Source organism: Gouania willdenowi, chromosome 4, assembly GCF_900634775.1.
Source record: "Gouania willdenowi chromosome 4, fGouWil2.1, whole genome shotgun sequence".
In the NCBI taxonomy this organism is placed as follows: domain Eukaryota; kingdom Metazoa; phylum Chordata; class Actinopteri; order Blenniiformes; family Gobiesocidae; genus Gouania; species Gouania willdenowi.
Genome location: NC_041047.1, coordinates 32,143,907 through 32,170,592, shown reverse-complemented (window position 1 = coordinate 32,170,592; position 26,686 = coordinate 32,143,907). Strand labels below are relative to the sequence as shown.

Below are 26,686 nucleotides of genomic sequence, written 5' to 3'. Positions count from 1 at the left end.
AAAGGCACGTTGCTCCTCTGCCTCCGTTCCCATTGCATGGTTTTACGTGTTTGCGCATGCGCAGTCAGGTCTCCAAGATGACAACCGTTTATGTCCAAAGGCAGTGTAGAGAGCTGCCTTTGGACGTAACTGCGCTATGCTAAATGCTATACGTAAGTTCACAGTACATTAGTGAATAGATGCCACGTGATTGCTGCTGCTACGTTCTCTAGCGAGATAACACTACAGACAGGATGACAGCGCTAGAGACGTTAGAGAAACTTTTTTTTGAGGAAAAACAACAGCTTTTAAAAGATGGAGACCAACACCTGAGTTACCAGAGCTTCAGCAAAGGGAAGGTCAGAAAATGTTTCATATTTTCTACAGTGAATGGTACAAAAGGAAGGATTGACTTTGTGGATGCTCCTCACTGAGGCTGTTCTGAGTTGTTGTCATTTTCTCTGTGTTTCCAACACAAACAACAGATGTGCTGCCGTGTCATGAGATATATCTTGTTGGGAGAGTATGGAGGCTATATTAAATAATTGTTTATGTTTCTTTAATGGTGTTTATGATGTTGATTTTGTTAGATGGTTAAATGCTTGTTCATGTGGATCTTATTGGGTTTTTTCTTTCTCATTGTGAATTTTATATTTGATAAGCGCATTGAGATGACTTTGTTGGAAATTGCTTTATACAAATAAAATTGATTTGAATTGAATGAACATTTGCCAGCAGAAACATATGAAATTGTCATTGGTGGTCTCGATTTGCAACGTGCCTACCCAACCCTAGTGGTCACGGCACGTCACTGCCTAGGATATAGAGTAAACTAAAGTAATGGGGTACTTTTCAAAATCTGAGGAGTAGAAATTTAAAGTAAGAATGAATGTTGTCTGAAAAAAATTAAAGAACGAGATGCAGTTTTTTTATATACACATTACTCTCACACTTGCTTACCCAACATATTTAGAAATCGCAGGGCTCAGTTCAGTTTACATTTATACAGTGACATCAGAATCAGAAATACTTTAAAAATCCAGGAGAAAATGACTTCAAATCATTACTTAAAAATCATATGCCTTTTTTAAAGTTTCTGTACATTAAAGCTGATAAATCTGTTTATGTATGATTCTTTTGAAATGTGAAAAAATACTCAACTAGTCTTATACTATGGTCTACTGTCGGTGGTCATTCATATACATTACTGTATATAAGTCCCTCCTTCGTCCTATAGACCCCTTCACAAATGGGAACGATTGCCAACTGCACACAGTCAATAGGCTTTGACTACGTGTTTTTGAGACTGTCAATCAAAGTAAATGCAGAACTGTGCACGGAAACAAGGCCACGCGTCACAACAGCAAACAAATAAATATGATTTTGGCTCTTACCTGACCCATAGACCTACAGTATATTAATGCTACCTGATGTGACCTTGTTATGTTCTGTGATGCACATGCAGAAAAGTAGAGGCTACTAGTAAAACATTCCTTCTTGAAATAATCGTATGAATCAAAAATAGCATTTTGGCTGACTTTATTGAAAGCCCAGAGAGGTGCAAAAAGTCAGTCATAAATTCATGTCCCCTGCAAACAACTAAAATGTACTTTGGTTATGAACAATCCTTTTAAAAAAGTGTTTTTACTGTATGTTAAAATGTTTGAATTGGCTTCTCCATAATCCATGTGACAGTATTCACAAATCAATACGGGCACAACAAAATCAAACATGTTTGAAATCCAGTCGCTCCTCGTTAGGGTATCGCACTGTTGAAGCAGTGCCACGGACCGGCTTATCTTAAACTCTCACACTGCGCATGCGTGAACACCGTAGGACCACTGTAAATTTGACGGACCATACTGCCCACGTCTTTCCACCCAGTTCCTGGTCCATCACATCACCGTCTTTTCTTTTTTAAAGCTTTTTTTGCTGAGATTTGCGAGTGTCTCTCCACTTCCAAGCTCTTCTTCTTCTTCTAATTTGTACGTTGCACTTCCAGAAACAAGACCCTGATGTGTTGTGTATGGAAATACAGTGTGAGCAGTCAGATCGTGTCAGAGTGTTGGCGCGTATAGTGTGAGAACATAAATCGTGAGCTGCACACATTCAGACTCTGCAATTGAGTCGCACAGTTTGAGCTGGAGCTGAGTACAGCGATTGAAAAAAAATCACAGTGTATCCCAGCCTTTAGAAAAATCTTCCTAAAATTCCTAGAATAAAAGCAAAAAAGGTCTGTGTGTGTGCATGTGTTTGTGTGCGTGTGTGCTCGTGTGCGTGTGTGTGGAGGGAATATCTCCCCGATGCGGTATGAGTTCAACCTGAAACTTAGTCAACGGGTTCCAAATACCTCAAGTGTGTGCATCAGTTATTTTGGAGTAATTTGGTGTAGGAAAACGTTCAAAACGTTATTTTTAAGATTACAGCCCTCTCAGTAATGAGCGCGGTATTGAGTGCGCTACTTCCGGTTCTGGGTTCATGACGTCACTGTGTCGCAGTTTGTTAAATTCCTTTAAGCCTAGAATTTTAAGATTTTTCTTAGAATTTTCAGGGAGGCGTGTACTTTTCCCACACAACATAATAAAGTGCTCAGCGCGATTTGTTTTCTCCCCGCGACTCTGAAAAGGAGCAGGTGGGTCAGAAAATGGATGCAGAAAAATGTTTTGGGGTTTAGTTACTCTTTAAATACATCCAAGTGTATTTTCTTTTTAAAAAAACCTAAATCAATTTATTTTTTTCGTAACAAATGTTGCATAAAACAGTTTAAAGCTACTAGTAGAACTGTAACTAAATAAATAAACAAGTGCTATTTAAATGGTGGTCCATGTGCCACATACTAACCTGCATCACCTTGTATGCTCATTAAAAAGAAATAATTATATATATAGACAAAAATTGCAACTTAACACTCTCTAAAGTGGCTCCATGCACTGATTTGCTGTCCTACAAATTTCTGAACACTAAATAGTAAAACTATGAGCCTGCCTAACCAAATGTAATCAGTTGTAGTGGGTTCTGTGGTGTCACCCTGACCTCAACATATGAAACATTTCAGTGGCCAGCCTTTGTCCATTGAACTCCACCACAAACAAGAACTCTGAGCCAGGAAAGCGAGGGGAATAGGAATACAAAGACGCCAAACATAGCAAACAACAACCTCCAACAGTACAAGTTAATATTCTAATTTTCAAACCACAATTTTAAAATGTTTCTTGTATGAATTACCATCATCATGTATAAATTTGAATGTAACCTGATTATACTGTTTTAAACATTTTTTCTAAAGATATTTTAATATTGTAAGACTTCTGAAATCCATAATCGATTCATTGAAAAGATCCAAAATACAGTTTTAAACTCGTGCTCTTCAGCACATGTCCCAATGCACATGCATTCAGCATGCACTGAACAAAAAGTGACACCTCAAGAGGAGAGATGTGTGAAGAAAACAGAGGAGAGAGATCAGAGGGGAAAGCAATTCCAATGGCCAACAGACAAACTGACGCTGAAGGAATACGGAATGCAATTGATGTGACGTAGTTAGAGCCAATAGCTTCTCAACATGTGACATCTTTTCTTTCTGTCATTTTAACTGAGCACAGTAGCACTTCTCTGAAACATGGCTCTTCCTTTCATCGGTTTGGTTTTGACAACAAAGGGGCTGAGGAAGCATCTGGTCAGACATGTGTAGCCGGGATAATTGTCAGATACATGTGGCCTTATCCTTAAAACAGCTGCCTCCTTTTCCCAGTCTCTAAAAGATGGGAAGGGTTATTGGCATCAAACAATTGTCAGGTTAAAATCTAGTATTTTTGAAGTGCAATAAATATTTATGAAAACACTCATTGGCTGACTAGTGTTAAATACAATCACCCACCAAAGATTACACTTAGTTTGTACTAATGCAGCAAAGCAACTGTTGAAATAAACGGAATTTCCAATGCATGGCATTGGTCAAAGGCTTTCAACTTGAGAAACTTAATTTGTTCAAATTTATATTTAGTATTGTACTATTTATCTAAGTAATCTGAGGTTTTGAATATCATTTAAGAAAAAAAAATATTTTATAAATTAATTGTTATTATGCAAACTGTTTCATTACATTAGGTGATGCACTTTATGCAACATTTGCATTTTAGACTGAGTTGACATTTACTAATCTGTTATTAAGAGATGTTCTTATGCTTATTTGAACTGTTTGAAATTGTGACTAAGGTTATTTACCACTCAGATTTTTATTTGATGAAGCATCCAGTGCATTTACATGCAGTATACATACAGCAAACCTGCAGTAAACCTGCAGGAGAGAAAACTGAACTTCTGACTAACTTTCTCTGACTCCATAAGTGTCACTTCCAGTCGACTCAAAAATGAAGACACAGCACTTTGGTCAACTGCTGTTCTTTTAAATGTGTTTTATAGCTAAAATTGACTTCACTACACTTGAAGATGAAAACAGATGATTGAACAGATTTTTGTGTTTTCCTCCCAACCAAGTCTTTTAAGATGTTCAGCTTCCTTAGGTGTAGCAGCATGAAATAGGTTTTTTTTTTTTTTTTTTTCAAAATATATTTATTGGAAAATATATCAATTGAAACCATACAGTCATGCATTACAGTTTTCCAGTTTTTTTTTTTTTTTTTTTTTTTTTTTTTTTAAATGCTCACGAAACACAGAAACCAGAAAAGAAAAACAAAACAAGACAAAAAAAAAACAAAGATTAAACCCACCATCCTTCACCCATCCCACCCTGGCTCAAATAGAGTTCACACACACTATACTTGATAAAACAGCACTCAGTCTGGCAGGACTTGCAACTCCTTGAAGTATGAAATAAAAGATTGCCATTTACAAAAAAACTTATCAGTACACCCTCTCATCGTGTATTTAATCTTCTCAAGTTTAAGGAAGAACATGATATCCGTAATCCACTGTGATACAGAAGGAGGGTTAGAGGATTTCCACTGAAGGAGCAGGCGGCGTTTGGCAATCAAAGAGGTAAAATTTATCATTTCTTTTTGGGCCAAATTTAGTTGTGTTGGCTTAGCAGGAGTGCCAAAGATGGCAATAAATGGGCAGGGTTGTAAATCAACTCCCAATACGGTAGACATTATATGAAAATAACTTGACCAATAATTATGCAGGCGAGGGCAAAAGAAAAACATATGACTCAAATGACACTGTGAATTGGAACAACGGTCACATTTGTCCTCTACCTCCGGGAAAATTTTAGACAACCGTAATTTGGAAAAATGAACCCTGTGTATCACCTTAAACTGAATCAGTGCCATCCGTGCACAAGATGAGACCGCGCCTGACCTACTCACCACCCCATCCCACCAATCTTCATCAATTTGAAGACCCATCTCCTCCTCCCATGCAGACCTTGTTTTGGAGTTGGAGTGATCTCCGAAGTTCAGTATACGGCTATACATGACTGAGATAACCCCTCTACTTGGCATCTTAAATGTGAGTAAATCTTCCCATAACTGACGAGGGGGTACAGCGGGGAAGGCAGGAAAAGATTTAGAAATGAAATGTCTGACTTGGAAGTACCTAAACATATGGTTTGCGGGCAAATCATATAGTGATGACAAATTGGCAAAACTATTGAAAGTACTATCTGAATACATATCAAGGAAACAACGTATACCTTTGTTACGCCATGTTGAGAAAGCGGAATCCATATGTGAGGGGAGGAACAGGTGATTACTACACAATGGACCCAGAGGAGATGCCACAAGAAATTTGAAATATTTCCTGAACTGAAACCAAATCTTTAGGGTATTAAGTACAACAGGGCTTTTAACGTACCTTGAGACCCTGACTGGGAGAGATGAATATACAAGAGCAGGCAGAGAAGATGCATTAGAACAAGATTGACTTTCTAATTTGCACCAAATTAACTGAGGAAATTCAATCCAAAAACGTATTTTATGAATATGTGTTGCCCAATAATAAAATTCAAAGTTTGGTAGGGCAAGTCCACCACCAAACTTGCACCTCTGCAATAACGATCTCCGGACCCTCGGGGACCCCGAGCCCCAAATAAAAGAACCAAACATTTTATTCAAAGTGTCAAAAAAATGTTTGGGTAAAAATAAAGGGATCGATTGGAATAGATAGAGAAATTTTGGTAGGATGTTCATTTTAATAACATTAATCCTTCCAATCAAGGAAAGGGGCAGACTATTCCATTTCTGAAAATCAGACTTTACTTGGGCTATAAGTGAAGTAAAATTAGCCGAAAAAAGATCAGAAAAAGTACGAGTCACATGGATCCCAAGGTACTTGAAACCAGAGAGAGTGATCTTAAAAGGCAAGTCAGCTTGTTGGAGTAGTGAACCAGCTGCATTAATGGGGAAACATTCACTTTTATTGAGATTTAGCTTATATCCTGAGAATGAGCTAAACTTATCCAAAACGGAAAGGACACCTGGAAGACAGGATACAGGATCCGTTACATACATCAACAAATCGTCAGCGTACAAAGATAAACGGTATTCAACACCATTGCGAATAACACCTCTTAGTGAAGTGGAGGACCTTAATGAGATGGCCAATGGTTCGACCGCCAACGCAAAGAGCGATGGAGACAGAGGACAGCCCTGGCGTGTCCCGCGTTCCAGAGCAAAATAGTCAGAGCGGACATTGTTTGTATGAACACTGGCTTGTGGTGAAGTATATAATAGTCTAACCCAACTAATAAATTTATGTCCAAAACCAAATTTCTCCAGTACTGCAAACAGGTATCTCCACTCGACCCTATCAAACGCCTTCTCAGCGTCCAATGAGACTACAATCTCAGGTAAACTGTCTGAGTGATTGGAATAAATTATATCAAAAAGAGTACGGGTGTTAAAAAATATATGACGTCCCTTAATAAATCCTGTTTGCTCCTCAGAGATAATATTGGGCAAGACTTTCTCTAAGCGAGTGGCGATAGTTTTAGCCAGAATCTTCACATCTGCATTAAGTAGGGAGAGGGGTCTGTAAGAACTACATAATGTGGGGTCTTTTTCACTTTTTAAGAGAAGAATTATTGAGGCTTGGGACAAAGTGGGTGGTAACAAGTCCTTCTCCAAAGATTCGTTAAGCATTAACAAAATTAGAGGTGACAATTTATCAATAAATTTCTTAAAGAACTCAATCGGAAATCCGTCAGGACCTGGGGCCTTATTAGACTGCATTGCTTCGATTGACGATTTCAATTCTTGAAGGGAAAGAGGAGTATCCAAATATTTTGCTTGGTCAGGTTTAATAGTTGGAATCTGAAGATTAGCCAGAAACTCATTCATTTCAGTAGTGTCGGTGGGAAACTGAGATTTGTATAAAGATGAATAAAAAGATTTAAATGTTTTATTAATCTCAGCAGGGTCCGTAACAATAACATTGGAATCATTTTTAATTTGGGATATAAGACGTGAGGTGGACTGACGTTTTAACTGATGTGCCAGCAGTCGGTTGGCTTTATCACCATGTTCATAGTAATTACCTCGGGTTTGTAATAACATGCGCTCAGCACTTCTGGTAGAGATGATATCAAACTCTGTTTTAAGATTTAGACGCTTCTTAAGTAATTCTTGAGTAGGGTTAGAGGCGCACTCTCGATCAAGGTCACCAATAGCAGATGTTAATTCTGTGAGTCTGGAATTTTGTTTCTTGTTGGAGTGGGAGGAGAATGAAATAATCTGCCCTCTAAGAAAAGCCTTTAGTGACTCCCAGAGTAATGAATTAGAAGTGGATTCATTTTGATTAAAGGCCAGGAAGTCACTGATAGATTTTGAAATAAATTCACAAAATGTATTGTCTGCCAACAATAAAGAGTTAAACCTCCAAAGAGGGGGTGTAGGTTTATACATTGAAAACTGAATATCCAAATACAAAGGAGCATGATCAGATATTAAAATATTTGAATAATCGGAAGAAACTACACACGAGTTGAGTCTATTGTCTACAAAAAAATGGTCTATTCTCGAATATGACTGATGCACTGGGGAAAAGAAGGAAAACTTCCTTACCAAGGGATGACGGGATCTCCAAGGGTCAACCAGACCACTTTGGGTCATAAAATCAGAAAAACATTTAGCCATGGCCAACAGGGGTGTAGAACTGGGACTAGAGCGATCCAGTACAGGGTCAAACACACAATTCAAATCACCCCCAAAAATCAACAAATGAGTGTTTAAATGAGGAATATTACTAAGTAATCGGTTAGAAAAATTAACATCATCAAAGTTTGGCGCATAAACATTAACTAATACCACTTTTGTTTGCATAAGTATGCCGGCTACTATAATATATCTACCCCCCCCATCAGCAATAATCTCAGTAGATTGGAATTGAATCCTTTTATTAAACATAATCGCAACACCTCTAGCTTTAGAGTTGAAATTAGAGTGGTAGGTCTGACCTGTTCAGGGAGACCGGAGCCTGTAATGATCTTTAAGTCTAAGATGGGTTTCCTGTAAAAAAATTATGTCAGAATTAAGCCGTTTCAAATGACTAAAAACCCTTGCCCTTTTGGTTGGACTGCCCATGCCACGTATATTCCAACTAAGAAAACGAATTGGCTTGCCCATGCCAGGAGTGCTGGGATTTAAGTTAGCAGAAAGCATTTAAGTGTGAATAAAAAGGCAAAAGGAGAAACTCCAAAGTTAACTGAAAAGAGCCAGGATGGACCCCCCCCCCCCCACACACACACACACACACACACACGTACACATAAAATGGTACCTCCAGAGGGGAGAGTACAGTGTAAACAAACAAAAAAAAAGAGAATAACCATTGTTGCCACACAGCCATGACAACAACTCGGAGAAAACCTGAGCTAAACCTCAGATAGCCTCCCGCAGACTATAAGAACCAAAACATTAGCAAAAGCCCATAACCACAGTTAAATAAGTAAAGTGTGCTGGCATCCTATAAATCAACCTATGAGACTCAATAATATATATAAAATAAACAAAGCAAGAACTTGCACAATATTGCAACCTAGCTTGATCTAGCTTATTTAAAGGTAGAGGTAAGTGTTATCAGTACAAGATAACAAATATTTCAAAACTTAGTACTTATAGGAAAAATAACTGTGCAAGAGAGCCCCATTAATAGTGAACATGGACAAATTTGGTTATAAAGCTTAAAATATAAACCTAACAAAACCAGCAAGTCAACAATATACATAACAGAACCAGAATCATGGAGCTCTATGGCTCTACTGAGAGTACTGCACCGTAATTATTGGATAAATCAGGCAGTGTTTATCGTCTTGGCGTAGGTCATGGCGTCGTCTGCTGAAACAAAGTTCTTTACCACCCCACCGTGACTGATCCGAAGCCGGGCTGGAAAGAACAGGCCATATCTGACCCCCTCCATCCCGCGCAGCTGCTTCCGAACATCGTTAAAGGCAGCCCGGGCCCGGGCCACCTTTGCAGTATGGTCGGGGAAGACGGAGATCCTTGCACCGCCAACAGCAATATGTTGAGCCTCTCTCGCGCGCCGTAGCACATCCGCACAATCACCATAATAATGAAACCTGGCAATGATGGGACGTGGTCTATCCCCAGGTCGTGGCCTCGGCTGAGTGGTTCGGCGTGCGTGGTCCAGAAGTGGCTCCTTGTCCAGCTTGAATGCCTCCATGAGGAGAGCAGCGACGGTGGAGGTATCCGCAACCACTTCCTCCGCGACGCCCACGAGCCTGATATTATTCCGACGTGACCTAGACTCCAGCTCCTCACACCTACCCTCCAGCCTGGAAACCTGAGCTGCTAAACTCGCGAGCTTGGTGTTCAGCTCAACAACATCATCCGTGCAGCCAGAAAGTGACACCTCCATGTTTCCCACAGTACCTTTGAGCGTGGCTAGCTCGGTATGCGTAGCAGCTTTATCATTTTCAAGTTGCGTTTTCACTGATTGTAGGTCAGTTTTTATCGTAGCCAGGTCGTCACCCAATGCAGCTCGTAGTTCGCTTTTAAAGATAGCCGCAATGTCTTGTCTCAAAGACGTTAATATCTCCAGTTTCAGTGCATCCATGCCGGGAGTCCCAGTCGAGGAGGCGGAGTCCTCAGGTGAAGCAGGCGCACCGGAGCCCGGGGCCTTAGTGTGCCCAGCAGGCCGCGTCTGCCGGGTAGTTTTCCGAGGCTCAGTGGAGTCTTTCTGCATATTTACTCGGTCAAAAGTTGCAAACTGCAAAAGTCCGTTCCAAAACGCACTGTGGTTTCAAAAAAATATTTAAAATAAAAGGCCAACAAATAAGGATTTTAAACAGAGTCTGCGGGAGCTTCTACCCACGCGTCCTACTCCATTCCTGCTCTCTGGCGCCCCCCATGAAATAGGTTTTTTGTCCAACCAGAAGTGCGCACCGTTACCCACCAGCCTTCAATCTTTTTTTGAGGTAAGGTCGTGGGGAGAAAAGTGGTGCATGCACAGAACGCCGTGTCTGACGTCTACATGCACTATTACAGTGTTTCTCAAAGTTTTTGGGCTGAAGTTACTTTTAAATCCAAGTACTCCTTTATGTCTGACTACTACATTTTGCTCAGTATTCTGTGAAAAAACAACTATAGAGCATAATGATGAAATGAACAAGGGATAATAAACATTATAAACAATCTCATTTCGTAAATTAGTGGTATGAAACAGTATTTAGTGCCTCCTGAATATATGTATTTCTATAGTTTTCTGTTGTTGATTGCATGCTCTTTTTATTATTCAGTAAATTTTTCACTTTTGTGTTTTTTGTTTTTGTGTGTTGTTAGTATTATTTAAATTATTCTTCCTGTGTTTGTGTCTTTGGTGTCGTTATGTGAGTTCCTCAGTTATATTTGTGTGTTTTGTAGTGTTCTTGTGTATTTTTCTCTCATTAAGTGTGTTGCTGGTAATAGGAAGTATTTTTAGGCCGGGCTACTGGACTCAAAGCGCCACTCATTTTGTTCTTATTGTTCTTCTTGTTGTGTACACTAGTAAAAATCGCTACTTCTCTGTTATTCGTGAACGGATATAATCTATGGATGTGTACACATCGACGCTCGGAGCCCAATTTTCAATTTTGAGGCCATAGGGGGCCCCAAGGGGCCCCAAAAGAAAGAAAAAAACGAAAGTCGATTTCTCATTTATTTGCTCGTCAAATATTACGACGGTTGGTAGTACCAAATCATTGACACATACCAATATATGAATGAGGACCATTACTCCATATGTGCCACGGGGGCCCCCGGGGGCCCCATTCATCAAATGAATGTCTGTTAATGCTCATTGAATTGGGCTGTCAAGAGCCTCTTGGAAACCTTTTCTGGTAATTTCAAAATCTATCGGAACATAGTCGTGTGATATATCATTACAAAGGCAATTCAAAGTAGATAACAATTTGACGTTGCACAATTTAATTTGTTTTACTCGATGGAACCGAGTCATTTCACTCAATTCTCAGGAAGGTGGTACGTGCTATTTGGCGCGGAGACATTCCATGGGCCTGGCCGTAGTTCATCAGAACTTGTTTTCTTTGTTAGTGTGTGTCATTTTGTGTATTTCATTATTACTCAGTATATTCTCTCTCTCTCTCTCTCTCTCTCGCTCTCTCTCTCTCTCTCTAGTGCCATCACTACACCGATTTGAGAAACACTGCATTAATATATACATTGTTGTTACCGAGTAACATATTAGAATCCTTTTACAAATCCTTCATCCATAATTCCTTTTGCAAACTTACACCACTGCATACTAATCATATAATCATAAAAACAGGAATCAGTTTTTTTAACAAATGGAAAACTGTGTGGAACATCAGCTGCACACCTTAAAAATGTGTGATGGTTTTCTTACTTATTTACCTTTCATAGAAGAACTCAACAAAAGGTACTGCAATGTGCTTTTAGAAGTGTTCCTCTTTGTGTCACATTCAGCTGACAAACAAAACCATGTAAGAAAAAAGTCATTGATGGCTATCTTCACATGTAGCATTGAAAACCACAGCAGCATATGTTCAAACTCCTGCTGTAAATGCTTCTGATCAAACAATTACACTCTTGTCTGTTGAGAAGTACCATTATGCTTTTGCCACCTTCGTTGCACTAGTCACAGTGATGATGAATGCATGTGAATAATAAAGTCATATTGAAACAAAGGACAAATTTAAATAACTGAAAAGCACATGTAATGTGGTTCAATTAACCTAGACAGATACCTTTCATTCTCACAGTGGTTCATTAACAATGAGCTGTCGCACAGGGAACATGTTGTTTTTGTTTTTCTCTTTTTTTCTCTCTCTCAATGCTTGAGCTTTAAAATCATTTGCAAAGTCTTTTTTTTTAATAGTAGGTAGTCATTGCATTGCTTTAATATCATACAATGGTAACTGTAACAATTTTATTTGGGGATGAAGTAAATATTTTAACCTGACTGTTATAACAGTATGTTAAGTTTTAATGTAATGGTGTGTCTGACAAAATATTTAGATTTTTATTAGATCTCTTAGGTACAGTATGTACTATAAATACAATGTAATGTCATCCATATCTCCAGTTCTGTTCTCTCCTTCTTTTTTTTCTTTCTGCCCCAATTTATGCTTTCTGTTTTCTTTACCTTCACATACAACTAAAATCTTAATCTTAGATTAAACTAAAGTAGTTAAACTTTTCGGTGTCATTTTGTCAAAAGTCCATAATGACCTTTCATCATTTTGTCATCCAAAGTGTAATGAGAGGACACTGGACCTCTGCACCTTTTCTTGGATCACGTCCTATCGGTCGTGAAGGTGCAATGGCAGGCATATAAATGGAAAATTGAAGTGGAGAACTGAGAGTCCAAGAAAGAGAGTGATAACAGACGGACAAGCATATCAAAGGTGGCGAGAGCTTCACGATAGCATTGAGCTGAAGTTAGACTCTGAGCTTGCTGTTCTTCTCCTGGATAGGTGAGCCTCTAATTTAACTAGCAGCAGTTATAACCTGTAAATTGAAGATCACCTTTACCTTACAGTTATTTATATTCATACAACATGCAGCGGTTGCATGCCCCTCCTCCAGTGAACAAAAGTTTTCATTTAAGTTTTCCAAATTCATTCAAAAAAATAAAACTCTTAATAAAATGTACATAATATTCAAATATCTTAAAGGGCCCATGTTAAGCTAAATCAACTTTTCTGTGATTTAAACATCATAAAAGTGCTATTTGGGCTTCATACACATGCTCAAAGTGTTTTTTCATTGATTCCCTCGCTCGTTAGTTAGAGGGTGATTTGCTCCTTTCTTACTGCAGGGCGAGCTCAAATACCAAGAAGCTCTCTGCCATGATTGACATGTAAACAGACACACCCACAAAGGTGAGCATTTCAGCGTCCTTTGCGCAGTGCTATGTATGTATTTTCTACAGTCTATGTATGTACCGCAAACACCCCACCCCAACGCTCTGTCTCGTGTTTAGAAAGCACTGCAGCATGAGCTCAGCTACCGAATGCATGAGAGGTGGGCGGCCCATTCTCTGACCGTACGTCACCGTGCAGGTAGGAGGAAGTCAGTGTCCCGTCTATAGACACGCCCACTCATGAATTTGCATAAGTAGGAAGCAAATCAGCCTGTTTGTGTAGAGTTGCTCAGAACGTGACTTTTCAGAGACAAAAACTCTGGAAAACAGGCGACTTTGGAAAATGAACCTCAAATACTATGTTTTTGGAGTTCTTAGAATAAATAGAGATGGGTTAGGGTTAGGGTTAAAAACGGCAATATAAAAATTCAAAGGTTCACAAAATAAAATCAAACATGTACAGGACCACAATAGGGCAATGACATTTGACCCTTTTGCTTCCCGTAGCAGCTTAGTACTTTGATTACAATATAGCGGACACCGTGGGTTCTTCGTAGACTCATAAGTCTATTGTTTGTAGTGATCAGTGAACGAGCTTGTCTGGATACAAAGCGGTGGATTGAGCAGTGTTGTGCATATCTACTCGACCCCCCCATCCCCCATGACACAAAATCGGTATCCACCGGTTGCGGGAGCATGAAGACATTCAGTGAATGTGCATTTCGTTGTTAGAGACTTTTATTGCCATAATCTACATTGTTGGACTTTCAAATTAAATTTCAATTTTAATTATTTTATTCTATCCTACATATTATCTAACTTAGTGATTTACAACTGCCAATTTAAGTGTATCTTCCATATTAAAGCAAATGTATCCTTTGTTGTAAGATATATCATGTAGAAAATCATAAATAATAACTGCTTAATTTGAGCAACTTTACTCTCTCCTTCTTAAAGTTACAGTGGGTTGCTGAACATTTCAAGCTGCATTTTGGATTTATTTTAGCAACTCCATATTACAGCTCTCAAAACGTATGTTACAGAAATGAGAAATAATAATAATAAAAACAGTAAGATTTATTTGTGAAGCGAAACTCGAGACGTTCTATATTTTTAATTTTTTTTTTTTTTTGCTGCCCCCTCTTTGACAAGACGGTGCTAATTACAATGACTCCACAGTCGTGCAGGTTCACGAGGATGCTAGTAGATCCATTCTAGTCTCACATATTCTACAAACTGCGGCTTTAAATACATATAGTTGTATGATTGAGCTCAAAACTGCCCTTATGTTTGCGTGTGTACATTCATATCAATACTGCCCAGCACCTCTTACCATAGTGGCAGTGAAAGGAATGTTGTCAATAAGAGAAGAAGCCAAAGCAGAAACCCACATCACCAAGATGATGGCTATGGCCAGGCGTTGGTCCTCCGGCACCGCCTGAGAGAGAAGATAAACACAGCAACAAATACATGTTACTCTCATCCTAAGTCACATACACATGCCTTGTCCTTCCTCTCTGCTTTAAATCACACACACTAATTATGTTCAGGCTCTTCTAAAGCAGGGCAGACAGGTTGAAGCTGCATGGTCGATTTGGTCACAAGTCGTTTCTTCAAGTGTTATCTCGACATACTTGTGGCGAGTTCTCAGCAAGGCCAATTCATCACATGTGACTGCAGGTATAATTTGAACCCTCTTGTTTCCTTAGACATGTGTGGGCAGGTTAAAGGAAACAATATATTTTTCTCCCACCAGTCAAAAACAGAAAGGACGTCTAATTTTACTCCCCAATGGGTTTACTGCTGTCCAACACAGGCAAACTCAGCCTGAACACCACACCCCCTGTCAAGTGCAATTATTGAATTGTATGGCCCACATTCGAAATGCAAGCTGACATACCAATTACTCTTGCAATTCTCTGCAAACAGACATTTCGTCTGCATGATGCACACAGGAGAGAATAAGGGCGAACATTAGCTGAGGCCCCTTCTATTGCAGGCAGGAATCAGACGTGAACACATTAATTGAATTCAGAGCTGTGCACAGCAAAAGGATCAATATGCATGAAACTAAAGATTGTGTCACCTGTGCCCAATTATCAATTATTCTAGTCTACAAAAGCCAGGATTAGGACTGTGGAGGTTGCAGAGAAAAAGAGGAACATACTTTTATTAGCAGCGCTGTTTGTTCCCCAATGTAGTCGATGAGTTGCAGCTGAGCTAAGGCCTGAAAATGAAGCAAAGGAGACTTTAAGGTGGAAAAAACAGAGTAGGCCATTACTTATACAGTAGGAAGGAAAGCTACTATTGACTATTTAGAAGACTCAAAGTAATTTATTCTCCCTACTGTATTTAGGAGTTTTCAGAGGCCAGTTTACATTCATTGTAAGGACATCACGCATCTCCTTTTTCCTTTGAATAGGAAGCTCATGTGTAAATTAACTGGCGTTACTTTCCATAATGTGAGCTCTGCTTGAATTTCACCAATTCTTACAATCAGTGGAAAACCCAGTTAAACCTATGTTCATTTTTGGCTAATTGATCATTATTTCTCAAAGTGTGGTTTGTGGACCTCTCCTTGTGGTGCCTGAGATGTCTTGCTATCTTATCTTGTTTTAAAATGTCAAGTGTCTTAAAAAGACTGTGACAGCTCTGCAATAGATGCAATGATTAAAAGTCTAGTATTTCATATCTTAAAATATTGTATTATTAGGGAGAGTCAAGATGTACCTCCATCAAAACAAAAAGCCCAGCAAAAAACAATAGTGTGGCCCACTCCACTCGGTGCAGAATGATCTCAAAATCCTGGATATCAGCTAGAACCAAAAGCCACAGAGCACCCAGGATAGCAATCCAGCCTGAAAGACAGAACCAGAAACTTTATGTAACATGTCTTATCATGGCCCACCTCCGGTTGCACGCAGTAACAATCTAAATATTCTTAAAGGGGACATATTGTGAAAAATCCACTTTTGCAGTTTTTTTGATCACATATGAGGTAACTTGAGTGTCCACCGGCACACAAAATGTGAAATAAATCCATCCAGTCATTTTCTTTTTATATGCAAGTCTTACAAAACAGAGAAAATGCTCTGTTTCAAATTTTCCAGATTTGTGACATCACAAGTCAAATCCCTCCCCTCCGCTGGTAACTCCACCCATGGACTCTCCCCGCAACCTGATGTAAACTTTTGCAAAAGTCCATCATTGTTTTTCTTGCTAGTGAAGGAGTGATGGCTACCGGTAAAACTAAATACAGAACTTTCCAGCTGCTGGTGTCGCTCCTCCACAGTGAACGTACATTGTAGTGTAAGCACTATTTGTTCATGCGGAGGTGTACTCAGCTTTTGTGGTTTGACACATTGGCGAACCTGTTACAATATATCGCCTCGTATCGCTGATCTGACGTGTTTGAGACACAATGCGACGCAGTGGTTGGAGAAAACAAATGATCATCACCTTAAATGCACTATTCCTGTAGTTAGAAGAGCAGGGGAGGAGAAAGTGACTTAGCAGCTTAACACTTCGGTGAGAGTTTGAATGTCTGCTGCTGCTGCTGAGAAGCACGGACCCTGAAGCGCTGAGACGGACTCCAAATAAGAATAGCCTCTTAAATAGCCATGTGTTTTACTGTAATGTGCAATTTTTTGGCTGAAAACAATGTGTGGATAGCAAAAATAAAATTGTAAAAGAGCGACACATGAAGTGAGTGAGCGTCTATTGACACGCCTCCTCATGAATATGCATTAGTAAGCCCCAAAATGGCCCAGTTTCAGAATTGCTCAGAAAGTGACTTTCCAGAGGGCTAAAACTCTGGAAAACATGCGAGTTTGGGAAAATAAAGCTCAATTATATGTTTTTGGGGCCAGCCTGTGCTAAGCCAAATTGATAATGCTACAGTTGTGATGAAAAAGCTTGTGAAAGAGGCCACTAGGAAGCATCAACATCTGATTACTTTATTGTAACTACTCCACACTGGCTGGGAATTGTGAAAGGCATTCTGTTATTCTTGTATGCCGGCAGGTAAAGTGTGCTCATACATTCAAAGCCTAAGCATGTTCAATGACATACATTCAGAACATGAAATCTGTGCTAAAATAGTTTGAACAACAACTTTTAATGATTCAAATTTAATCTCAGCCTTCAAAATTTATGGAGAAGATCAAAACATGTTGCAACTGAAGAAGAAACTAATGAGGACAGAAATTAATGTAGAGTAATTAATGTTGAACACATAATATCAGAAGACAATGGCTTTCAGTACCAACCCCCAAAGCATCTTCAGTGTCAGTGTGCCTGATATTTGCTCAATCTGATGTCTGTGATAGATGTGAATTATGCAAATGGAGCATCAGCATGTAAGAGGTTGCCATGCACTTTCTCCTCCAATTCACAGGAACAAGACTGTGATTCAGAAGAACTCTACTAGCTACAACTGCTTTAGTGCAGCGCAACACGATTTGATACACATGATGACTATCCAGCCCTAAACAAGAATCAATGTGAAACTTACCCATCATGCTTTGCGTACTCAGATGGCACACGTCATAATAGAAAAATGCATATAATTCTAATATACAAGTTCAAACTGCCTCAAATTTGATACACATGATGACTATCAAGCCCTAAACAAGAATCAATGTGAAAATTACCCATCATGCTTTGCGTTCTCAGATGGCGCCACTTTAGTGGCGTCTGACGCTAACAGCTCTAGCGGAAAGACGATATGTCGTATTGACCTCAAAATACTTTTGGATGAACCTAGACAGATGGGAGCAGGTTGCTGATGAAGAAGAAACAGGCGGTTCAGTGGGAGGGGCCTATAATGTCACTGGAAAATCCTTTGCCATCACATTCTAAATGCTGTATTTTGGCTATTTTTCAATGAATTCACATTCAATTCACTGAGAGTGATTTTTAACTGGTTTTCCCTTTATACTGGGGTTTTAACTAAAACTACTGTGTAAACAGGCTTTCTAATTGGTTTCACTGGTTATACTGTTTTTTTCCAATTCTACTGCAATATCATTGCTATTGCTAGACGAATGGTAGGTTATTGCTACTTTAATGCTATTGCTAGGTTAATGTTAATGCTTTATTAATGCTACTGCGAGGCTAATGCTATTGCTAGGTTAATGCTATTGTTTCCTTAATGCTAATGCTATGTAAATGCTAATACTAGGTTAATGCTATTGCTAGGCTAATGCTAATGCTAGGTTATTGCTAATGCTAGGCCAATGCTAATGTTAGCCCAATGTGAATGCTAGGCTAACGTTAATGCTAAGCTATTGCTAGCTAATGGTATTGTTAGGCTAATGCTATTGCTTGGCTAATGCTAATGTCAGGTTAATGCTATTGTTAGGCTAATGCTAATGCTTAAATATTTTAAATGAAAATATCTGAGCTGTTTTTCCACCAATTTGCAATGATTTTTGACAATCATAAATAACATTCTCATTTAGGCCTCTCGCAGTCTTTGCTAATTACAATACAATAGGTAACGAACAGACCTTTTTTGTATGTTTTTCAGTTGAACAATTATTGAGTACTAGATGCATTGTATTAATAAAGATGTAACAGACTGGGCATCAGTGTTTTCTGAAATGCACTTCCAATGATAAAAATTATGTTTAAAGATTTTAAATAACTTTTATGCAAATACTGAGTAATTTCACTTAGGTATTGGAGTAGTTTTTGACAAGGAGTATCTGTACTTTTACTTGTGAAAAGAAGTGGAGTACTGTACTTTGTCCACATCTGCCCACCTCATGCTCACATCTGTATGAACATTGTGAACATATATTGTATGTTTAAAACTTAAATTCATTAAAATTCAAAACTAAAGGGAAACTTAGAGAAGGCGCATATGAATAAATGTCTGAAAAGTAATTACAGTCAGCCCTCTGACTCTGACCTCTATGTATCAATGAGAGCTGTGTTTAAACAGGCTCTTGCCCTTCTACAGGAACATACAAACACTGGGGTCATTCCCATTTTCTAAATGTCACAGCAACTTAACCTGTGCAGGATCTGTAATTAATTAATGTTTAATAAGTCAACGTTGAGTAGAAAGGAATTGTCTATATTTATGAATAGTGTTTACAATAATGAGATCTTGCTAAGGTCATTTGTGTTACACATGAGGGAAACAGAGTCAGAATTGAGGGATCGATACAGTTGGATGTTGAGTGGCCTGCAGTCTAAAACCTGCTTGCGTAAGGGAATGTTAGTGCATTTGGTTACTTCATGAGATAATGTGGTTAGGCAATCTGCTGGATTTTATTTGGTTGGTCTGTTCATTGGTTGGTTAGTTTTTGGTTGTAGGGTACATTTTTTCAGTTTGTTTGTTGATTTGTTAGTTGGTCACTTTCAAATTGGTTGTTTGTTTTTTTTCTGGCTGATCGGTTGATTGGTTTTTAGTGTGTTGTGGTTTGGTGTTTTTGTTTCTATATCTATAATCTACTGTTGCAGACAATAACAACGATGATGTGTCGTGTGCAATTATTTAGTAATACAACAAATGCGTGATTGAGGAAACTTGTTAATGGCCACATATGGCTGTATGTGTAAAATCCTTTTTTTTCTTCAGGATGACACGTTCTCTACAAGATGTTCACTAAATCTTCACTAAATTCTTCATATAGGAGTTCTGACACCCAGTAGAAGAAATGCAGACTTAATGCCACAGCAGATGTCATGAAAAATAAATGGAGTTTAGAAATTAGCAGCAGACTGTGCAGTGAAGTGTATATTGCTCATCCTCGACGTACCATTATATACATCTTTGTAATAACATATAGGCAGTGAAGAAGCCAAGACAGGTTATTATTGACTCCTTCAATTCAACTTCTTATTACTGTAGGATGGGCTTTTCATTTGAAGGCACAGTGGGTACATCCAGTACTAACACACACGCCTGACCTCAAAAACACACTCATTTAATTGATCATCACTTCAACTCATAAAAACACTACTCAAGAAATAGTCAGCAAAGCTAAAGCAAGCCATTTGGTTCAGTTTACAGAAAGAACAAACATTTTCTGCATTTCCTAGAAAACATGGGCAGACCTTCCCTCTGTCTAAGATTAGTTTAACTATAATACTGCCTTTAAAAAAAATTATTTCATGAATAAACTGTTACTCAGAAGAAGAAACAACAAATCTAAATAAAACTAAGCAGGCATGCTTACCAAGATCAAGATGAATGCTGGGAACAAAGGAGTTGAGGAAGAACATGAAGATGACAACGTTGAGCACAGACACACACTTCACCAGGAGGACCTTGTCAGTTATTTTATGCTGTGGGGGAAAATACATGTACTTAATGAATGTAAAAAGCCTTTTCACACTCTGGAAGTGCACATGCATAACCTGGTTGGGTCATAGGTCGAGAGGGATATAAACGTCAACAAGCTTGTGCACTCTGTTGATATTTCCAACCTAATGGCGTTTGTAATTTTAGTGTTTTAATAGTGTTTATATTATTAATATTACACATGTAACCAGGCGGTTACATTGCGTGGTAGTTTCCCACCATCATATATCTCGTGAACGCATCATACCCGTCTACCGGATGCTTTCTTAACCGCACCCTCTGATTAGAAGGATTATAAGCAGGTGTGCACGCAGTAGCGTCTGCGTGTTCGGGGCTCCTAGGCTGTACTGTCAGGTGCTAAATGTGAGTACTAGTCTTCTTGGTATTAATGTACTCAATAACTTATTGTTGCCCTGTCACTGGGTTAGAGGGCGCTGGTAATACAGTGGTCGGTTGGCATGCAGATATCTTGCAGTGAAGAAGAGAAGCTATGCTAGCAGACAGAGCTAATAGAAAAACGTGACTTTTACAGATATTCAAGTAATATTACAGATATGCTTTCGGTGCTAAAGGGGTAATGAATCATTTATTAACATATTTAAGAGTAGAAGGCGGCCAGAAAGAAAGTATTAGCAGACTCCGCCCACCGCCTACACTTGTGGATAAAGTACTGCGATTCAATTTTCAGAAAATAAATATCAACCGTGATACCTATGAATCGATTTTTAACTGCCGTACGATTAATCGTTATATCCCTACTGTTTAGCTGATTGGTCACTGTTGAAAAGCCTGGAAAAACCTGGATTTTCAGCTTGTGTGCAGCATTAGCTTTAGCAGCTAACTATGCATTTCTATCTTGGAGACAATACCACGTTTCTGCAATTTTTTTTGCAAAGCATGGATGCTCCAACGAGGAAAAAATATTGGAAATATCTGTCAAACTTGCTGTTTACACCGTCAGCTGTTGCAAGTTTATACCTCTTGACCTTTGACCTCATGTGCGAGAACTGAACAAGAGCGAGATTTCCAAGAGTGTGAAAAGGCCTTTTCCATCATATGCCTGGTGTAATTGTATTCATGTGAACTTTCAAAGATTCTGCAAACCTAATCACTGAGATAAAGTTTAAATAGTGAGTACTGAAACCCACCTTTTTCTGCAATTCTTGGATGTTTTGCTCCCAGTTCTTATCCTCCTGCGAGATTTGTCTGTGAAGCACAGTAGCAGGTTAAAGTCAGGAATTTGATTGTTGAAGCACAATTTCCATTAAACCATGATAAAAGCGCACTCTGTTAAAGGACCTTACATTGTACCATATGACTAAAAAAAGTTGTACAACCAAATGTTCTTAAAGATACGGTAAAATTTTAGTAATTGATCAATTCAGAGATATTTAAATTTGGATTGTTTGGTGTGTGTTTTTAGAAATGATCAACATATTTATTTTTATTCTAGCTCTGTCCCTCCCAGTAAATGAAGGGAAGCTTTCATTTGTGTCTTGAAAAGCTTCTTGTAACCTTTGGAAAGTTCTCGTCAACTTTCGGAGCAGAGTTTCCAGGTTGAAGACTTTTTGCATCAACAGGCATTTCACAGCTGTCTCCTCTCGGCTGGCGGGGTTAATACGCTGAGCCGTTTGCTTCCACACCAGGATCTCATGCTTGAGCTCTGTAGTAATGGAGTAAATGTTCACACAATCACAAGAGAGAACATCACATCCTAACTCTGATTCAACACACAACTGCAAAGCTGGAGGATATAACAATTTTACAAGGGCCTGGATCTCCTTGAGCTATACAGGGGCACATGTAGCCTGGTAATTGTAGTCAAACTTCTGGGGTACAATATGGGCAGAATTGCCTGATGTTAAACTAGAATCACAGCCTTAAGGAGTTGAACTTAGTTTGCAGATACTGTATTTAGGGCTGTCACTTTTAACGCCTTAATTGCGATACATTTATTACAAAAAAAGAAATGCACTAAAAAATGTAACGCCAATAACTGCCTCTTTTTTTTGCACCCCAAACTGTGCGGAACCTTTTCTTCACACGCGTTCCCGGTTTACCCATAATACTGATGCACCGGCTACAACGGTAGCACCTGAAGAGAAGACTTTGTGCGCGGTAATTTTTTTTTTTTTTTTTTACATCAGGAGAGCACTAAATACTGTTTTATTCCACTCATTTACAAAATGGGATTCGTTAAAATGTGTGTTATCACTAATTCATTCCATCATTATGCTCTAGAGTTGCTTTTTTCATAGTATTCTTAGAAAAATGTTGTAGTTGGACAAAGGGGGGTACTGGGATTCAAAAATAAGAGAAAAGGGGTACTTGAGCCCAAACAGTTCGAGAAGCACTGCTCTAGAGGAATCTATTTTTTCCCAAAGTTCTTTGACTTATGTCAGTCCCCAGAGTTTCATCCAGTGCCTCCCTTTATCATTCTGGATAAATGATGTTCCTGCATCTGAACAATGCACCTACTCAGCCTTTGGGAATGACTCATAAACCTGAAATATTGACATAAATGCTGTAGATACTCAGCACACAGAAAAGACTGAAGTCCTATGCTAATTCCAGGGTCTTCCCTAAAAAAGCTTTTTCAAAAAGCCAACTATGGCAGTTAGAGCTGCTTAGCTGCAGTTCCTGAGAAGGTTTGTGTCATTATTTTTTGTTCAGTGACAAATTAAGGACCTCTACCTTTGATTTATTAATCACCAAAAACATCTTTATCCAAAATACTGGAGTACTCACTTAACTTTAAACAACTGCAGATACAAAATACATACTCTTTACATTTCTGAAGAACCAAGCAATGCTAAATAAAGACGCTAGTTCTTATGCAGCTAAGGATTGGTGAAGTTTATTTTATTCTTGAAAATAATAAATAATTTCTGAAAACCTCGGAAAGAGCCCTCGCTGAAGTCCATAATTAATTATTTTACTCAAATCTATAACAACTGTTTGGTCATTTTGAAATTCAAAGAAAACGTTAAAAAAAAAAAAAAAACTGATACTCACCAACTATTTCGATTGATTCTTTGTTGTAAAGTTTCTTGTTCCAGTAAAGCATCCGCAAAAAAGGGAAAGAGGTGAAAAGAACGAGACATATTCCCAAGAACATGTAGCCTGTGAAACTGGCAAAATCAATCCCCTGTAAAACAAACCAACAAAACACACTTTAGATTAACATAGATCTCCAATTTTCCCACACGACAACATGTGTGTTATGGGAAAAGAGACCAGAGCTCAAAGGCTGAATGTCTATACCTGACACAGATTCACAGCAAGTGGTTGAAGAACACACGTGCTCAAAGAGGTGTTGATATTTGCTTTTTTTTTAGTTATTTTATAAACAAAACACATAAACCTCTTTAACACACTAAATGTATATAATAATGAAGAGGAAAACAGAACATTAGGCTCTGATAGTGGTGAGATACTATCTGTAGCAGTAGTATATGTAATGGACGGCAGACCTTTCCAGTTTGTAAATGGGATTTCAATACACTGGTATAGAGGATCGATAAATAAATAAACGATGGAAAAAAAAGTGGACTTGAAAACAGCAAAGTACCGGATGAAGGGATCTATACTGCCATGGAAACAAGATTGGACTCAAGCACTTGCAAATTTGGTTTCTGGTGGTTTTCAGGATCAAAACCACCAGATGTTGTCCAACAAAGACGAATTATAAACTCGAGATTGCCTATGATTATTTTGTGCAAAAGGGAAGTGTAATGGCTCACCACTTTGGTTGTCTTCGAAATTAAAAGCTGATGTCTTACAATTACCACATATGAGCTCAGCTGTAGAGGGTCAGTAGAGATCGAGGAAAGGAATGTTTGCTCTTGTAATTAGGTACAGCTGTAGTGATGTGTATAATTATATCTACTCTTTATATTTGCACTGAGCAGCTTGGATAGAGGGTCAGAGGAAGCAACAAAACCTGGTAAGCGACTGACGACAGCTAGAGACAGCACACCACAGTGTTTGTAACTATGAGGACTATAGAATGTGGGTGGGAGCAACAAATAATCTTTAACCTGTGAACTGCTCCAGTGTGAATGTATCAGGAGAATTTGTACCTCAAAGCAGAATCTTGTGACACCACAATTTTGTGGTTATCTTTGGGGCTTTTTTGCCAGAGCAATGCTAGCATTTCTTTTTTACATGGTAAAGTAAAACTGCAACACATGTTTAGGGGTAAACAGGACTATTAGCAACTGCTACAGGCTTTAATGGTGTTATATAGAAATGCTTATGAACAGCACCATTTTTATTGCTGGATTTAAAAAGACATTTTTATATTAACTGAAATCTTAAGAGGAAGCAAAAAAAACAGATTACCATATTCCTTTTTTTAAAAAACAAAAAACATCAACTTTTAAAAAATTTGGAACAGTTGAAAGTTATTGTTGATACAGTATCCAAAAAAAATGTTTGTGACTTTGCGCCTCTAAACTTGGTTTGCACTCTCTGGGTACTCTTCTGTTGGATATGGAATGTCAGCAGTTTTGTTTGCATTGGTTAGATTAAGCAGCAGGAGTCCCTCTGTGATGTCACACCGTGAGTAGTTTTGCCGCTCATTTTTGCTTAGGTTTGCTTTAAAATAAATGAAAGGCATGGACATTGAGGAGGGTCAAATCCAACTGAAGGCACATTTCACAGATGTTCCATTCACAATGACCCTGGATTACTGATGCACCAAAAATGTTCAGCGAAACACAGAAAAAAAGGCGATCGTAACAGAATGTTGTAAAGACGTGAGCAAACAGAGCGTGCTTGCCTAGAAACGGACCAGCTTGTTCACAGATTCACAGAGTGGCTGTATTTCAAAACATCTGAGCACTAAAGCGTTTTCTGAGCAACGTTTGAGACGGGGGACGTAAGTGTGTTTTATGTTTCTCTGTCATGTCAACACTGTAGTTACGTGTAGCCCTTCCGTTAACACGGACCCCAACACGGCATGGCTGTCAGCGCATGTTTCACAATGATCATCTGATCTTCATCATGACTGTACTTGGTCTGTGTTATAAAGATCATTACTTGGATGGAATTAAACCAGCGCGTACAACTATGATCGTGGCGCACGTAGAGCGATGCACACGTGCTCTTTGTGCTTGGATAATGAATACAACAGGGAAGCTGATCTTCACCAAGAAGTTTAATGCATTTTGTGTTTTTATGAGAGAACAAATTTCATTGGACTGTCTTCCAGCAGCCCAGTCAGTTATAGACCTTTACAATATTATTTAATGTATAACTGGGTACAAGTTAAACATTATATTTTTTTACTTTGTATTGGGCATTGTTGGAAAGTTGGTGCTAAATAAATATTCTCATATTTTTTTAATTTATTTATTCTTTGAAGCATTAACATTAATATACAATTGCAATGTTTTAATTTTAGTGAGGTTAGTACATTCAGAGCCATAAATGCAATGGGACTAAATTTTACATAATAATTTCTTTTCTCATTTTCGGTTTTGACCAACAATTTTCATGTCGGTGCATCCCTACCCTAGATTTCTATCACCAGAATCTCCTTGACTCCAAACAAGCAGACAATCAAACAAGCAAACAGGAAACTGAGCCATGCAATAGTTTTTTCACAGGACAGACAAGCTGCTGTGCACCCACTGTTCTTTCCTTTGAGAAAATGGAGCTGAGACAAACCGATCAGCAGGACAGCTTGAGCCTGGCGTGACAGGAGCTACTGTACACTAGAGGAGACACCATAATGTTGCTCCACTAAAGGCTAAATGTCACGCACACTGAAGTTACCCCATCAAGCAGTTTGCAAAATGTCATGTCTCCTGGCGTTGTAGCATTACAGCCTTCTGCGTATACAAAGAGTGAGGTATGGGAAAGGCCTACAAGTTGGTGCCCTTTTCAGACAACAATGCACCGCTCAATTAAACTGTGTAGGAGTCTTTCTACTGCTGATTCACAGTTTCCTTACTATCCAAACTACTAAAGAGGTTTAGTTTGAGACATGCTTCCAAATAATATCTAATATTTAATATTAGTAATAAAGAAAGCACCGCTGACATTTTAAACATTCTGTAACTGTTAAAACACACGTGTGCTCGGCCA

The 26,686-nt window shown here is 38.7% G+C and overlaps 1 protein-coding gene across 2 annotated transcripts in view; it reads right to left on the bottom strand.

The window, feature by feature from the left end:
- oca2 (oculocutaneous albinism II) overlaps positions 1-26,686 on the bottom strand; it is an 81,111-nt gene that overhangs the window by 11,919 nt on the left and 42,506 nt on the right. For both annotated transcript variants that reach the window (XM_028444539.1, XM_028444538.1), the window contains exons 14-20: positions 23,609-23,741; positions 22,109-22,256; positions 21,742-21,799; positions 20,469-20,577; positions 16,009-16,136; positions 15,446-15,505; positions 14,612-14,716 (exon numbers count right to left, since the gene is read on the bottom strand). In XM_028444539.1, coding sequence (XP_028300340.1) covers positions 14,612-14,716; positions 15,446-15,505; positions 16,009-16,136; positions 20,469-20,577; positions 21,742-21,799; positions 22,109-22,256; positions 23,609-23,741 — 741 coding nt within the window. The remainder of the gene's footprint in view (positions 1-14,611; positions 14,717-15,445; positions 15,506-16,008; positions 16,137-20,468; positions 20,578-21,741; positions 21,800-22,108; positions 22,257-23,608; positions 23,742-26,686) is intronic.